The following is a 15,391-nucleotide window of genomic DNA, read 5'->3' on the forward strand; positions in this document are numbered from 1 at the left end:
CAAGGGTTTGGGTCTGTGGTCACCTATGCAAATTGGTGAGGCTTTTTATCCAACATTTCCCAGGAAAGGGGGAGTGCAAGTGTTGGGAGGATTGTTCATTGTTCTTAAGATCCAAGGGTCTGGGTCTGTAGTCACCTAGGCAAATTGGTGAGGCTTTTTACCAAACCTTGTCCAGGAAGTGGGGTGCAAGGTTTTGGGAAGTATTTTGGGGGGAAGGACGCGTCCAAACAGCTCTTCCCCAGTAACCAGTATTAGTTTGGTGGTGGTAGCGGCCATTCCAAGGATAACGGGGGTAATATTTTGTACCTTGGGGAAGTTTTGACCTAAGCTGGTAAAGATAAGCTTAGGAGGTTTTTCATGCAGGTCCCCACATCTGTACCCTAGAGTTCAGAGTGGGGGAGGAACCTTGACATCCTGTAAGTAGGACAAGCTATGGCAATGGAACTAGTATTAAAAAAAACAAACTAAGAAAATAAGACTGATTTTGTAAAGCACAACTTTCTCTGCATTCAACAGTAAACCTGAAACAACTTCCAGCTGTTTCGACAACTTTGTAATTAGGAGTATTCAGGAAGATGTGACTTGTATTCATGGTTTTGCCAATTACCTGCCTCCTCCTCAAGTAGGGTTGCCAACTTTGGTTGGACAAATTCCTGGATATTTCATCATATGACATAATCTTTAATTCCTGGAGACACCAGGACAATCCTGGGGGTTTGGCAACCCTATCTCCAAGGCTAAAAATTAGAAGGGAATCTAATGTTTTTCTGTTGCCAGCCATGTTTAGAATTGAGATGAGAATCATGCCTTTCAGTTTTGATGACTAAACTGCTATTTATTCCAGTGGTTAAGAAGTTTTAAAACTTCATTACATATGTTTAAAGAAGATAAGGCTGTATATTGTTGGAAGGTACAGATTACATTTTCTGCAATTTTACAGTCTAAAATTTAGTCTGTCATTTTATTCAAGGTAAAAATCACTCAGTGAAGTTTTTCTATCACCCTCATTTTTAAAGTGAGTGACAAATGTATACTGGCAAGGGCCTTCTCCCCTCGTCTAATCTCTGTCCTAGACTTTATGGAGAGCCCTGTACAAAGTTAATATAGCCTTAATTGATCATCCTAGCCTCCTGTGCATGGGTGGCGGGTGGACCCCCTCTTCGGGAAGGCTAGCTCCACAGCCCCGCCCCTGCAGCAGGAGCCCTGAGGCCACTGAGCTGGAGAAGCCCCAGGCCACCTGGAACCCTGAGATGCCTTTTCCCTCCCCCTCGTACCCCGCGCTGCCAGAGGAGCCCTGGGATGGCCTCAGTCCTGGGCCGGCCCCAGCTGGCCGGCTGACCTGAGGCCTGGCCCGAGCAGCCCCAGCCGGCCCTGAGCGCCCCAGCCCTGGCTGGCCTGTGGCAGTGGCTCCTATTATACCTGCTGCTCATGCTCCTGTGGATCCCCAAGGTGTACACCATCAAGCATTCAAAATATGATTGGTTTAAAAATCATGAGACTTTCTAAAACAAAATAAATTCATTGTTCTTTTTACTTGCCTCGTGTGTCTGAGCCTTTAAAGTTCATTTTCAAGCTTTTCTTTGCAAACATGAGGCGAGGAACTTTTTTAAATGGATGCTGTGATTCTCATGATTCCAGGAGCTGGTGCTTTAAGAAAAAATATGAATATTGTGACAGTGGATCCTCCAGTAGTTTGGGAGCCAAACCACTGGCTTTTCTGCTGGGGTGAGGACAAATGCTGCATTTCCTCTCTACTACATCCGCCAATGGAACAACTTTGGGGAAAACTTTTGTGAGGGGATCCAAATGGTTTTCTCTTCCTCTAGAGAGGATCACAGGCCTCTGATTAGCCATTTCTTCCTTGATTCTGTGGCCACAGAATAAGTTTCTACTGCAAAAGTCTGGAATAAATCTCACTTGCTTCAGCTAGCCAAACGCCTAGATGTATTTAACATTAAGTACCTGGCATCAGTCAGAGTGCAATCTGAACATGTCTTCAATCAGACTTTTTCTGTAAACTGTGGAAGACTCACAGCTGACTTTGTAGAGAATTTTGAGAGTCCGTTAGAGTCAAGCTGACATCCTCACTAGACGCTGTATGCCCTAAACAGCTAGCGATGCAGGAAAATTGTGAGGCTGAGATGGGGCAGAGCCATAGTGTTGGATATGGCCTAACTCTACCACTATTAAAATGTCTTCTGAATTTCTCATTTGGGAAGCTGACGGAGTTTCTGTGGCTCAACACCTAACTATCTAGCCTAGTACCTGTTTGTGTAATCAGGCCCAAAATACTGGGACTAATAATCACTGGTAACCAATTCCGAGAAACATACGGAAAGAGCAAAAGGTGAAATTTTAACAGCTTATTAGAGGAGTGAAATTGTGTTAAAAAGCAAGCATTTAAAAAGCAAGCTGACCTCCTATGAATTAAGTGTCATTTGTGATAGAGAAAAGTTTTTCTCCTCTGTGGTTTTGCCTCAGCATCCCTTGTATTTCTCTTTATTCTGGTTTCCACCATAACATTAGAAAGAGATTGTTTCTCTTGGGGAAAAAAATCATAAGCAATCTTACTATATTAGGAACTACACATAGAAGTAGCCATTAATCTTCCCTTTCTCACAAGTTATTTTTTTATATAGAGTAACTCGACTAGAAGAATCATTGAGAAGTGCCATTTTAAGTAATGATCTGTAGTCCATCTAAAAACTTGGTATTTGTACTAAAAAGTTCATTTTGCTGGCTTTTTTATGTAGATAAAGCTATATAAACTTTCTCTCCTAGAAGTAGATTTGTCAGTAACAAGTGATGGGACAAGTTAATGCTAGTTTAGACCGTATGTAACTTCTGTGTTAGAAATTCCATAAAGCGTATTTTATAGAAGATTTACCAGAGTTGTTTAAAGCATAATCTTGTCTGTATAATCTTGACTGCTGTTAGATCCTGATTGATAATGCTGTTCTGCGTTCTAGCCTATATTCGGGAGCACAACACAGATATAATTGTTCCCATACTGTTGAATATGACAGCTGCAGAAGATTTTTCAGTGGCCATGAGGAATCAAGGTCTTTGAGGCAAAGCTCCTTTATATAAACAATGCAATTATTTTATTGAACTAGTTTGGATGAGCCTTTATAGAAAAAGCTTTTACTTTCTAGGATTTTTGGTAACAAGGAATAAATAGCACACAGGAAATGCGTTCATATTCTCGACATATAAAGATCTTTGTTAGTTTGAACACTACCAGACTGCTGTTAGATTCTGATTGATACAAAATGTAAATACTACTTAAATACAGGATTTATAAAGAAACCTTACTCTGGAGTGAGGAAACTTTTTTTTTTTTTAAATGCAGATAATACACTTTTCCCCTCTTGTTCCTAAAGTAATATGCACACTTAATTTGAGGATTCAACAAATTTTCTTTACTCTTGCAAGTGGGAAAGTAGAAAACCTGAAACCCCTCTGTCACAGTTCAGAGCAACTGTACCTTAATTCCCCTGTATGGTAGGGCAAGGACATCTATTCCCAGGCTTCCAGCTCCCTTGGCCATCACCTTTCTTTGATGGAGACACTAATCGCTCTCTCTCTTCTGACCCGGGTATCTCCAGGCTGAACAGTTCCCTGCCTTTACTATATTATTGCCAACAAAAGACAGGCTGTCGAAGCAGGCTTCTCTTGCCTTCTCTTCAGAGGGTAATAACAGAATAATTGCAACAATTATAAGTTACCACACAGCTCTCTCTGTGCGAGCTTATTTATTCTTAGGGTAAAAGTGTTGTAGAGAAAGCATATTAAAAACAATAAAAAAGTCTACATAAATGCTCAAAAGCTTACTAGAGGTCAGTGCAATTCTGACATTGGCTCTGGAAGGTGGTTAGTCCTTCAGACCCCACAAAGAAGGTCTCTTCTATGGTCACAAGTTCATAACAGCCTCAGCTTAGAACCAGCACACAGTCCTATGGGGCTTCAGTAGGCCAAGAGCTTCCAACCTTTCCTTAAGGATTGGGGCCCTCCATGGACCAAAGGTCCTGTCCATTTGCTGGATCAGGAAGAAGGCCCTGAGTCATCTTAAAACTCAGGGTATTTATTCAAAAGTCCTTTCTAGTCTGTTGGTCCCCGGAGAATCCAGATTTGGTAATTGAACTGTCCTCTGGTAACCAGTGATCAGCAGACAAATGGTCCCCCACCTCAGGGCAAAGCTTCAAAAGTTGTTTGTATTTGGGGGGTTTGCAATCCAGTTCTATCCCGTACTTCCTAGGAATTCTACTTTACGTATTTTCCCAAAAGATCAAACATTGTTTAGCGCACAGTCTTTTGAAGTTCACATTGTCTCCTAGAGATTGCATTAATCCTTCCTCCTCCTAAAGAAGTCCCACAATGGTACAAAAACATTTGCATTCCAATACAATGGACTACATGGATATTAAATGTAATTAAGTAAGGTTTAATTTAATTCCATAAGGTTTGCCTGGGATATTGTCTCATGTGTCACCCTCCCCCACAAAAAAACTTTGCCCCATCAGAGAGAGCCAGAAGACATCCACTGGTTTGAACACCTATCTATGTGTAGTTTGTTGCTTTGTGGTTAGTAGTGCTCCCATCATGATCCACTTTCTGCATATGCTCAGGCCCAATGTCAAAGGGTTAATGGCATTTATTAATATGTCAAACTTTTTATGTAAGCAGTATTTTTAAGGAAACACTAAATCTTAAACTAAACATATATTTTAACTTAAGTTCTCATCCTGATTTTATTTATATACCACTATATTTATACCATACTTCTTTGCTATTCTTGTGAAAATTATACCTTTTTGCCTGAATAGAGGTGTTAAAGTGCATCACAGAAATGTCTGATGTGGTATTTCTTAATCACTGTTACCACTCTGTTGTTTCCACAGAAGTGAGTAATAAAAATCCTACCAGCCATTATAGAAGTCCTGATTCAACTACAGTTTTGAGAATGCTAAATCCCTGGCTGCCTTGGACTATCTACTTTTTCTAAACTTCAATCATAGATTGAGCTTTTGCATTGGCTTTCAGTAATAAAAATGCACATATCGCAGATATAACTATTCATAGTCAAATAACATGCTATCTTCAGGAGCCGAGAGCCCTCAGTTTTGATTGACTCTTAGAAGACTATTGAGACAGTTGTGTGAAAACAAATCTTGCAATATCTGGATTTCTCAGGTCTTTTGGGCATAGTATGGGTACTGCAATGTTGGTGGTGGTGGTTGATCTCCTCCTGGAGAAAGAGAGAGAGAACATGGCTGAAATTCTGAGCAGCCCAGAAATCACATGCAGAGGCCAGTTGTGGGAGACAAAGATGGCTTTAAGTCATGTTTGTGTCTTTGAAATTTCAGACTACTCCACTCCAGAGGTTCATGTGGCCACCCAGGGCCTAATTGTGCTGAAGCTAAAGGTTACTGTGGAGCTAAATTTTGTTTAACTGAGCTTTACAGTTTATTTAATATTGACTGCTTTGTCGTCTTCCAGGTTCTGTTATACAATGGGCAGCTTGATATCATAGTAGCAGCTCCACTGACGGAACGCTTTCTACGTACTGTGCCATGGAGCAAAGTGGAAGAATACAAAAATGCTGAAAGACTTATATGGAGGATCCATCCCCTTGACAAAGAGGTAGCTGGTTATGTGCGCCAAGCTGGTGAATTCTATCAGGTAAAGAAAGGAAGCTCTTGAGACACGGACTCTATATAAGCAGTTGTTGTCTATGCTGAGGATATTATCTTATATATTTAGGTTCCTTCAGGTCAGGTTGTACAGTAGCCTGCTACTATAATGGTAGTAGATGATACCACCTGTGATTGACAGCCTCGGGAAGTGCCAATGACTTTGGATGAATGAGCATTTTAGGAGGATAGTGGCACCCCAGATGGAGGAAATGTTATTGAAAGGTGGAAGAGTTAAACCACAGTTTAACCAATGGCAACCACAAACTGGTGGGAAGGCAACAAGAAACCACCCTCTCTATTTTTTTCCGATGAGAACTATCATGGAAGAACAAAGGTAACATGATCCACGTGTGGCGCTGGACAGTGAGACCACCCCACCACACAGACCTGAAGGCATAACAAATTATACGGGGGAGAAAGTTCCAGCCAGTAAGAGTGGTGGTTGCAGTTATAATGGTGCTGCACCAAATCCTTTGAGGAGTACGGTGCCTGATAATTGCACCAAGGAAAAGAATGATCTGAACCTTCATAAATGAATCATCACAGTAAGAACATGGAATGTGAGGAGTCTGTGTGAAGGGAAGGTTGTCCTTGTGACCAGTGAATTGGAAATATGTAAGATTGATGTATGTGGAATCTGAAAGCTGTGATGGAATGGTAGAGTTTGTTTCATGGAAATGGGTGGGTATGTGGTGTACTACTCAGGATCCAAGACCGTGAGGAAAAAATAGGGTTGCATGTATCTTATCCAAGGAGAGATCAAAGTGTGTGTTTGGATATAATCCAATCGGAGATAGAATCATTACGATTCACCTTCAAGTAAACCTAATTAATAAGTAGATCATACAGGTTTATGCCCCTGTGAAAGCAGCTCACGCCACCACAGTTGAGTTCTATGAACAGTTTGAAGAGAGACTCATTAAAACACCAAGCAAAGACCTCATCCTTGTATTTGGAGACCTGAACCTGAAAGTTGGAGCTGCAAGCGCTCATGAAGAAGTAATGGGAAACAATGGTCTGGATTTACAAAATGAGAGAAAAAGGTGTTTAGTTGAATTCTGCTGTTCTAATCATCTGGTCATTACAAACACAATCTTACCCAACATCTTAGATGTATATTTACATCATCTGACAGCATGACCAATAACCAAATGGACTATGTAATGATACAGGGATGCTGGAGATTGTGTGCAATGAATAAACACTTGTCCAAGTACAGACTGCAGGTTAGGTTATCAACTATTATCCTGAAGCCCTGAAACCTAAAATTGCAATTTAAAAATATAAGATGTTCAGCAGGTCCACAACATCTGGACCTGTCCAAAATCACCAAAAACTACATGACTTCTGTTCCGATCAAGATTGAGTCATTGTCATAAGTGAAAGAGGAAAACAATGTGAATGAACTTTGGAATCAAATGAAAGCTATCATGCTTAAAGGTACCAAAGCACACATTTTGAAAAGTCAGGGTTGGACTGCACCATGGTTAACAGAGAAGGTGTTTTGAGCTGTCAAAGAAACAATACAGAGTGAAAGAGAGTGGCTTGGAGACTAAAGAATGTAGGAGAGAATACAAGGTATTGAGCAGACAGATTCAAAAGCAGACTAGACGAGTGAATGCGTCAGGGCAAAATTCAAGGAACTTGAAAATTACAGAGGGTAATAATACAGAAGGTATGTTCACAGTGGTCAGACTTCTTACTAAAAAAGTTTTCCCTGCAACCAAGCATAATAAAAGACCATGAAGGCAGAGTTCTTACTGAAGGTGATATTAAATGCAGATAGAGATTGTGCCAATCTGCATGCCTCATCAGAGCCACTTGTGATACAGGAGTACAGAGCCAGAGCATCAATCCTGTAAGAGGAAATAGGGCGTGCTATTATGAAAATGTAGCCTGGGAAAGCACCAGGGGTACATAAAGTACCCGTAGGATTGCTAAAAGTGATTGGTGACTATGATATTGATCTTGTGGAAAATTTGCAGTGACATATAGATGACTAGACATTGGCCGGACCACTGGACAAAGGGAATATTTTTGCCGTTGCCAAACAAATGGGATATAACAGAGTGCAGCAATTCTACCAGTTTCCTGATACTGAATGCAAATAAAGTGCTGCTCTACGTAATTCGGGATTGAATGAAGCAGAACTATCACCACCACAAGTATAATCACCTACTGATTGTGTTTCATTGACTACTTCCAAATGTTTGACATGACCATCTGTGGAGGATACTAGTAAACATGCAGAGTTCAGTCTCTACTGTCAACAGACCCACAGTGCAAACAGAATTAAGTGATGGTGAGTGGTTTTTCACTGGGTGTGACACAAGTGTGCATTCTGCCCCAAGTCTTTTCAACATGTATGCAAAATGTATTAAGATACAAGCCCTGGAAGATTTGGATAAAGTAGAAGGAGCTGGGATTTCCATGGGTGGACACTTCTTAACCAATCTCAGATGTGCTGATGGTATGACACTCTTTACTGCAGCCATCAATGCAATTCAACAAATGCTGGAGTCTCTAAAAACTGTTAGTGAGGAATGTGGACTATTCCTGAATGTGTGGCAAAAATGAAATGTATTTTACATTGACACAATCAGTAACAACAGGATGCAAGCAGACATGACGATTAACAGTTAAGCTGTAGAAGCAGTAGGTGAACTTAGTTATCTGGGATCATACACATCCAACCAAAGAAGCTACTCCAAAGAAATCTGAAGAAGACTTGGGCTGTCTTGCTCAGCCATGGCCTCCCTTACAAAAGGGTGGAAAAACTGTGGCATCTCAAAATGCATGAAGGTTTGACTGATTTTAAAAAGCATAATTTTTTCCATAATGACTCCTATGGATGTGACTCCTAGGAAATTAATGCTACTGACAAGAAGAAAATCAAAGCCTTTGAGATGTGGTGCTAGCATAGGATCTTCTGCATCTTCTTTTCCAACCAGGAGATAAAGCTTATGTTAGAAATATTATTGGAGAGAAGTGGACTCTGTTTTCAGAAATCAACAGGTACAAACATATGTACTTTGGTCATATCCATGCATTAAGATGGAAATAACCTTGAGCAAATTATCATGGAAAGATTGGTGGCAGGTCATGGTAGTAGGGGAGGACCCACAAGGAGACTGGTAGATGGTGTGCGACAGATCGTGGGAGTTTAGCTGTTTAGTGTGCAAAGTTAGCAATAGATTGAGACAGCTTCCAAAAATTCTGCTATGATATCACCAGTATTCAGGCATGAATAAATTAACTCTACTTACTTATCCTAAAGAAGGATACATTGTATGGTCAATTTTTTGATAGATAAGTCTGTACATGTGCAGCGATCTGGCTGAAATGAAAAGTGGAAAGGCCAGGAAAAAATAAACTGGCATGTTTGTTTTGAAGTTTTTGTCATTGATGCTTCAGTAACTTTCTGCATGAAGAGCAATTTTTTATGGTGTTACATTAATTTTTTGGAGTTTGGTTTTTAGAAGCACAGTAAGTAATACTATGGAGAGCTAAAATCTCATACATCCCCCAACTAGACCCAGGGGCTGCCTAGGAAGTTGATAGAAAGCAAGAGCTCAGCGATGACACTACAGCAACACAAAGGACCAAGCCAACAGACCTTCAGTGACAGCTTGAGTCCCATAAGAAACAATGATTGCTTGCCCCTACTCTCAGGTTAAAAACTTCTTTAAGGCCCCAATTCGGAAAGGTACTTCATTGGGACTGTTTGCATACTTAAAGTTTAGGCATGTGCTTAGGCCACACTTTGAAAAAGTATTTAAAGATGGAGACCCAAGTTATGTTTACAAAGGTTGGTTTGGGTCCTTTATGGTATCTCCTATGTTCAAAACTGTTATCACAGCACTAAAAATGGAACCAGATACCATGTTTAAAGCATATCTGTAGTTAGTTTTTGCTTTTCAAACATGACATCCCATGACCTTCATTAAAAAGTGAGTTGGCCAAACTATAGCTCTAACTATATAATATTTTACCATTATATGTTATACCATTATATAGCAATGTGGCTAACTCTTGCAGGTAATTGGAGATCACAGGCATCAGGGATTGGACCCTGGATGTTGGTGACAATTGCCAACACTCCTTTGTAGTGGATTTTGTTGTTCTTTGCTTTTCAAAATTGGAAATTTGCCAGTATATGAGCACATGCTAGCTCTGAAGTATAGCTATGAAATATGAGCGTCCAAGACCACTTTGGGTAATATTAAAGTTGGCAAAATGCTCAAATAATGTCCTGATATATAAAGAATATTTATAAGCAAAGTCAAGCCTGTGGAACTAGTTGGCAGCTTCTGTTCTTCCTGGTACCATCACAAATGATACGTTGTTAGTAATCTCACCAGAAAGACTATAAACCCTGAAGTGGTATCTTGAGGTAGGGACAGACATGGGTTTGAGATTGTTGGAGTGTAAGAAAATAAATGTATTCTCCTAAATAATACTTGCAGTAGCTTTTTGTAGAGTCTCTTACACTCATCTTTCATACTTCAATTGTTCTCTCAATTATTTTTAGTAACTTCTTGGTCTTATTAGGAAAAGAAACTTATTTAGAATGAATTTGACTTGAATCTCTTCTGCCTGAACAAGAAACAGTTAAAACGAAAAGAACCAGAACACACTCACACTCTCTCTCCCCTGCCCTCGCCCCCCCCCCCAATGCTACTATTGGGGACACACACTCATACTCATGCTATAATTAGAGCCAAGAATAATTTCATCAGCAACTTCAAGGATCCCATTCAGAGGGTCATCCGTAAAAATGATGGCCCTGGAGAACACAGACATCCCACATATTTGTTAATGATTCAGTTTGAATTTGCTATATGTTTTTCTTCTGAAAACTGTCTTTCCCCGGGACAAAGTACAGCATGTGCAGCAGCCCTGCAGGCTTCTCAGCATACCTGTGCTCTTGTTCTCCTCCCACTTTCATTGTAGCTGCCAATAAAAGTGCCTTTTCAATTACATGTTTTTTGTTGATCCTGTCCAGTAAGAAGTATTGATATCTACATTTCATTTCACATAGAGCAGAGAACAGCTGATCAGTGTTTCCATAAAAACAATGAGGAGTCCAATGGCACCTTAAAGACTAACATTTATTTGGGCATAAGCTTTCGTAGGTTAAAAAACCCACTTCTTCAGATGCATGGAGTGAAAATTACAGATACACGCATAAATATACTGGCACATGAAGAGAAGGAAGTTACCTTACAAGTGGAGAACCAGTGTTGATGAGGTCAATTCAGTCAGGGTGGATGTGGTCCACTCCCAATAACTGATGAGGCGGTGTCAATACCCACAATATGCCAACATTTTTATGGCCGACTTAGAGCAACGCTTCCTCAGCTCTCATCCCCTAATGCCCCTCCTCTACTTGATATACATTCACAGAATCCTAGAATCATAGACTTTAAGGTCAGAAGGGACCATTATGATAGTCTAGGCTGACCTCCTGCACGACGCAGGCCACAGAATCTCACCCACCAACTCCTGTAACAAACCCCTAACTTATGTCTGAGCTATTGAAGTCCTCAAATCGTGGTTTAAAGACTTCAAGGTGCAGAGAATCCTCCAGCAAGTGACCCCTGCCCCATGCTGCAGAGGAAGGTGAAAAAACCCCAGGGCCTCTGCCAATCTGCCCTGGGGGAAAATTCCTTCCCAACCCCAAATATGGTGATCAGCGAAACCCTGAGCATGTTGGCAAGACTCACCAGCCAGACACCCAGGAAATAATTCTCTGTCGTAACTCAGATCCCACCCCATCTAATTTCCCATCACAGGCCATTGGGCATATCTACCACTAGTAGTCGAAGATCAATTAATTGTCAAAATTAGGCTATCCCATCATATCATCTCCTCCATAAACTTAATCAAGCTTTGTCTTGAAGCCAGACATGTCGTTTGCCCACACTGCTTCCCTTGGAAGGCTGTTCCAGAACTTCACTCCTCTGATGGTTAGAAACCTTCATCTAATTTCAAGTCTAAACTTCCTGATGGCCAGTTTATATCCATTTGTTCTTGTGTCCACATTGGTACTGAGCTTAAATAATTCTTCTCCCTCCATGGTATTTATCCCTCTGATATATTCATAAATAGCAATCATATCTCCTCTCAGCCTTCTTTTAGTTAGGCTAAACAAGCCGAGCTCATTGAGTCTCCTTTCATAAAACAGGTTTTCCATTCTTCGGATCATCCTAGTAGCCCTTCTCTGTACCTGTTCCAGTTTGAATTCATCCTTCTTAAACATGGGAGACCAGAACTGAACACACTATTCCAGATGAGGTCTCACCAGTGCCTTGTATAATGGTACTAACACCTCCTTATCTCTCCTGGAATTACCTTGCCTGATCCCAAGACCGCATTAGCTTTTTTCACAGCCATATTACATTGGCAGCTCACAGTCATCCTGTGATCAACCAATACTCCGAGGTCCTTCTCCTCTGTTACTTCCAAGTAATGTGTCCCCAGTTTATAACAGAAATTCTTGTTATTAATCCCTAAATGCATGACCTTGCACTTTTCACTATTAAATTTCATCTTACTACTATTACTCCAGTTTACAAGGTCATCCAGATCTTCCTGTATGATATCCCGGTCCTTCTCTGTATTGGCAATACCTCCCAGCTTTGTGTCATCCGCAAACTTTATTAGCACATTCCTGCTTTTTGTGCCAAGGTCAGTAATATAAAAAGATTGGTCCCAAAACTGATCCTTGAGGAACTCCACTGGTAACCTCCTTCCAGTCTGACAGGTCACCTTTCAGTGTGACCCGCTGTAGTCTCCCCTTTAACCAGTTCCTTATCCACCTTTCAATTTTCATATTTGACCCATCTTTTCCAATTTAGCTAATAATTCTGCACGTGGAACCGTATCAAATGCCTTACTGAAATCGAGGTAAATTAGATCTACCGCATTCCCTTTGTCTAAACAATCTGTTACCTTCTCAAAGAAGGAGATCAGGTTGGTTTGACACGGTCTACCTTTTGTAAAGCCATGTTGTATTTTGTCCCAATTACCATTGATCTCAATGTCCTTAACTACTTTCTCCTTCAAATATTTTTCCAAGACCTTGCATACTACAGATGTCAAACTAACAGGCCTGTAGTTACCTGAATCGCTTTTTTTACCTTTCTTAAAAATAGGAACTATGTTAGCAATTCTCCAGTCATACGGTACAACCCCTGAGTTTACAGATTGGTTAAAAATTCTTGCTAACAGGCTTGCAATTTCATGTGCCAGTTCCTTTAATATTCTTGGATGAAGATTATCTGGGCCCCCCGTTTTAGTCCCATTAAGCTGTTCGAGTTTGGCTACCTCAGATGTGATAATATCTACCTCCCATTTGTCATCCTACCATTATCCCTAAGCTCCTCATTAGCCTCATTAAAGACTGAGGCAAAGTATTTGTTTAGATATTGGGCCATGCCTAGGTATCCTTAACCTCCACTCCATCCTCAGTGTTAAGCAGTCCCGCTTCTTCTTTCTTTGTTTTCTTATTTATATGACTATAGAACCTTTTACTATTGCTTTTCATTCCCTTTGCAAGGTCCAACTCTACATGGCTTTTGGCCTTCCTCACTTAATCCGTACATGTTCTGACCTCAGTAAGGTAGCTTTCCTTGCTAATCCCTCCCTTGTAGGCTTTCTGCTTTTTCTTAATCACCTCTCTGAGATGCTTGCTCATCCAGCTTGGTCTACAACTCCTGCCTATGAATTTTTTCCCCTTTCTTGGGATTCAGGCTTCTGATAGTTTCTGCAGCTTTGACTTGAAGTAATTCCAGGCCTCCTCCACCTTTAGATCCACAAGTTTTTCGGTCCAATCCACTTCCCTAACTAATTTCCTTAATTTTTTAAAGTTAGCCTTTTTGAAATCAAAAACCCTAGTCACAGATCTATTTTTGTTTATACTTCCATTTAGTTTGAACTGAATTAGCTCATGATCACTCGAACCAAGGTTGTCCCCTATAATCATTTCTTCTATGAGGTCCTCACTGCTCACCAAAACCAAATCTAAAATGGCATCCCCTCATGTCAGTTCATCAACTACTTGGTGAAGGAATCCATCGGCTCTCATATCCAGATCTTCATTATATGGACCCACAGGAAGGAGGCCCTTGAAGAATTCCACCTGGATTTCAACAGTTTCCACCCCACCACCAACCTCAGTCTGGACCAGTCCACACAAGAGATCCAGTTCTTGAATACTACAGTGCAAATAAGTGATGGTCACATAAACACCATCCTACACTGGAAACCTACTGACCCGTTATCCTTACCTACATACCTCTAACTTCCATCCAGGACACACCACACGATCCATTGTCTACAGCCAAGCCCTAAGATACAACCATATTTGTTTCAATCACTCAGACAGAGACAAACACCTACAAGATCTTTTTATCAAGCATTCTTAAAACTACAATACCCACCTAGGTAGATGTCTGGGCTCAGGCTCTGGGACCCTGTTAGGGGGTGAGGATCTTAATGCCTGGGCTTCAGCCTGAGCCTGGATGTCTGTCCTGAAATTTTATGACCTTGCAAGACCAAGTCTGCAGGTATGGGCCAACCGTGGATGTTTTATTGAAGTGTAGACATTCCTGGAGAGAGAAGGTGTTGCAGGTGGGACGGCAGATGCACTCAGACATTGAAGGGAGTAAGAAGGCTCCTCCAGGGCCCTGAGTCAGAGGGGTAAAGACACCAGCAGGAAGGAGATCTGTGGAGAATGCAGAGAATGTCAAACTCCAGGCAAGAAACACTAGGAAAGCAGGAAGACAGGGCCCATTTTGAAATTGTGGGAAGACTGGAGCTTTTGAAAGACTTTGTGCAGGATTTAATAAATTGATCCCCAGAAATGGGGTTTGTTTTGAATATCTGGATGGTGTGGGCTTTTTAATGGACCCTAAGCAGAAGGGGAAGCTAACGCAAGACACTGCAGAGCTACCTATAGCCAGCAGGGGGCACTCCAGAGTGGCACACTCTTACGCATGCTGAATTGTGTTAAGGAGACTTGTAGGTTTGCCCTATGTTCATGCTAGCACTGTTCCACAAGTAACACTAGTGGCATTGTGGGAGATTTTGAAAGGCCACAGATGTGGAACAGCAGTAGGAGGACTAGATGAACTGTTCAGCCAGTGTGCGTGCACGCTAGCACTGAAATACTTCAGGATGAAATGGTATTTAGTTCTGCTGAAGTTTAGTCTACCCCAAATGGCATCTAACACATTTTTAAACTATCTGGGAATTGCTTTTGTGTGTGGATGTGTTTTAGCTGGAACAAATGGTATTTGACACAATACACTTCTGTAGATTAGGCCTTAGAATGCCTTCTGTTCTCCTTTCTGTACTCTTTTTTTTGTGTGTGTGTGTCTGACCCTGTCTTGAGTGTTTTGCCAGGCTCCCTGATGTAAAGTATTTTTTCGGAAAGGCCAATGTGCTGAAAGTCTCTTCTAATTTAGACCATAATTAAAGGAGAAAGGGGCACTTAAAGGTAGCTTATTGCCAAAATCAAAGGCCTTTGGCAAACTTCAGCACATGATTTGCTCTTCCCAGGAATATCAAATAAATCTAGGATTAAAAGATATTCTAACATTGCATAATATGCAGTGAAAGAAATGAGAATCACATGTGTTTGTGATAAGAGGTGTTTAAACTCTGTATCCAGGTCTTTGCATTTTATTTAG

The 15,391-nt window shown here is 40.9% G+C and overlaps 1 protein-coding gene across 5 annotated transcripts in view; it reads left to right on the forward strand.

Moving 5' to 3' along the window:
- Window positions 1-15,391, forward strand: part of CPVL (carboxypeptidase vitellogenic like) — a 97,548-nt gene that overhangs the window by 67,538 nt on the left and 14,619 nt on the right. For all 5 annotated transcript variants that reach the window (XM_073333608.1, XM_073333606.1, XM_073333607.1 and 2 more), the window contains exon 13: window positions 5,500-5,682. In XM_073333608.1, the coding sequence (XP_073189709.1) occupies window positions 5,500-5,682 (183 nt within the window). The remainder of the gene's footprint in view (window positions 1-5,499; window positions 5,683-15,391) is intronic.

Source organism: Lepidochelys kempii, chromosome 2, assembly GCF_965140265.1.
Source record: "Lepidochelys kempii isolate rLepKem1 chromosome 2, rLepKem1.hap2, whole genome shotgun sequence".
NCBI classification, from domain to species: Eukaryota; Metazoa; Chordata; order Testudines; family Cheloniidae; genus Lepidochelys; species Lepidochelys kempii.